This window comes from Acyrthosiphon pisum, chromosome X (assembly GCF_005508785.2).
Source record: "Acyrthosiphon pisum isolate AL4f chromosome X, pea_aphid_22Mar2018_4r6ur, whole genome shotgun sequence".
NCBI classification, from domain to species: Eukaryota; Metazoa; Arthropoda; class Insecta; order Hemiptera; family Aphididae; genus Acyrthosiphon; species Acyrthosiphon pisum.
The window spans coordinates 107874282-107876477 of record NC_042493.1 but is presented as its reverse complement, the minus strand read 5'-3'; the positions used below and the strand labels follow the sequence as shown (position 1 = coordinate 107876477).

Genomic DNA, 2196 nt, shown 5'->3' with positions numbered 1-2196 from the left:
TTAGGTAATCCTGACATGGAAAGGTTGGAAATCCTAGCTAACCCGAAAAAAAAACACACTCCTGGTTAAATATCTCAATACAAAATTATATAAGCAAATAATCCGAGGTATGTGTCAACGTGAAAAACTCTTACTTTTTCGCTGACCGGACGAATTCCTCTGCGGGGAGCCATTTGACGCGGACCCGATGATTGAATCGTGATTGATCGTGGTCCGGTCGAAGTGTCTGGTTTAGATTGAGGTGATGAAAAAACACAACACAAACACTTCATGAAGTCACTTTAAATATGTATTATATTACGACCAAAATATATAAATACATGTCACGCCGCTCGGACGATGAGTTTTACGTCGGACGATAGTATGTTATCGGTCCGACGGTCCGATAGTGGATACTCGAATCGCCTTTTTCGCCGACCGTTGTACGTCTCACGCGACACAGTCCCCCGTCCCGCCTTGCCGTTACCGGCTCGGTGGGAGAGTCAACCCGGTCGCGCTGCTTGCACCCCGTAGTGGTGGTTGGAGATAAGGTAGACTGGTCGCTATAGTGCTTGTACATTGTACTTGCTACTAATGCGGGCCGCGTCACATCTACATATAGAAACAAATATTTTATACAAAATGAATACAACCTAATACAGTTATAATACTTTTTTTTTTTTAAAACATATAATAATTAAGTACATACCATTATTTTGTATTTGAACACTTGAATTTAGTATAATGTTATCTTCATTATTATCACAATTATTATTCATCATTGAAATATTATTTATCCAGTTATAATCGTCAGCCAGTAAATTCTCAAGCACAGAATTATTATCTGTATTACCTATTTGAATATAAGATAATATATTATGAAATTAACTTATATTATTTTTAGTTGTCAAAATATTGTGTTTTATAAATAATGAAGGTAACCTGTTTTTTCTTCTGGAGATGAATGAACATCAAGGGTAAACAAATTGTTAACAGTATTTTTTTCACATACATCATTAGTTGAAATACATTCATCAGCATTAATTGTTTGTATTTTGTCATCAGTTTCTAAAACCATAACAATTGTTTTTATGTAATAGATTATACATACAATCTAAAACAATATAATACACCTACCAATTCTATCTTTGCATTTATAATAATGATTTGATATAATAAGAAAAATAAACTTTAATATTACTTGAAAATGTTGGTAATAATGGAAGGCTTGAATCACTTTCATCGCAATTGCTGCAGCTGCTACTGCTACTGTTATTTTGTAAGGGCTCTGAACAATCTTCATTATTACTGGTCTTCTCTCCTTTTTTGATATTTTTTTTACGTTTTTTTTTAAATTTTTTTGGTAATGATTCAGCTTCGGTAGAGATTGTGTTAAAAACTTATTGGTCAATTTGAGCTTCATTAAAATTTGTTAATAGCTTTTTACTTAATACTTTAACTTCACAATACTTCCATTCTTTTGAATTTTTTGAAGGTTTAAGACAACTTTTGATAGCCAAACTTATTTTACTAAATGATAACGTAGTAGGCCACAAACATTTATTAAAGTTTACCATCCAGCAACTTGGTATTGTTTCAATGGTATTTTCATTTATAAATTTTACTATATACCAACCGGATTTCTGCATATTGCTACAATTAAATAACAAGAAATATTATAATATTATGCTTAAGCTGAATGTTCAAGTGAGAAGTTTTTTTTAAAGATAGAGAAAGTCAATATTTAATATACAATGCATGCATACAACACCTGCAGGGTGGGCCACGGGTATAGGGACAAAACGTATATTAAAATATATATATTTTTGTCCCTATTCCTGTGGCCCATCTTGTATACATGATATGTATATCTTGTATATACCTGTAACACAAAAAAATACATAAATATAAAGGAAATTTTTTTATTTAGCATTCATAAGTATGAAGTAATGGGAATACTACATAACTATTATTAAATGGTAAACGAACTAACTTTTGATGTATGAGAGTTATAGGCCAATATGAAAAATGTTCATTTAAATTATCAACTAATTCAATTCCAATTAGTGATGATGGAGAAGGTTTGGTATAAAAATCTGTAGTTCTGTTATGCTTTTTACCAATTACAACAGGCTGATTAAGTGTTTTACTGAATGCAAAATTGGAAATTTCAATAATAGTCAAACATTTCAATTTACAACAAGAATCTTGAACATT

At 31.3% G+C, this 2196-nt stretch overlaps 1 protein-coding gene across 1 annotated transcript in view; it reads left to right on the top strand.

Moving 5' to 3' along the window:
• Positions 1-1920: 1920 nt before the first annotated feature.
• Positions 1921-2196, top strand: part of LOC107885760 — a 7394-nt gene continuing 7118 nt past the window's right edge. Inside the window, exon 1 of the mRNA XM_029485381.1 lies at positions 1921-1925. Coding sequence (XP_029341241.1) covers positions 1921-1925 — 5 coding nt within the window. The remainder of the gene's footprint in view (positions 1926-2196) is intronic.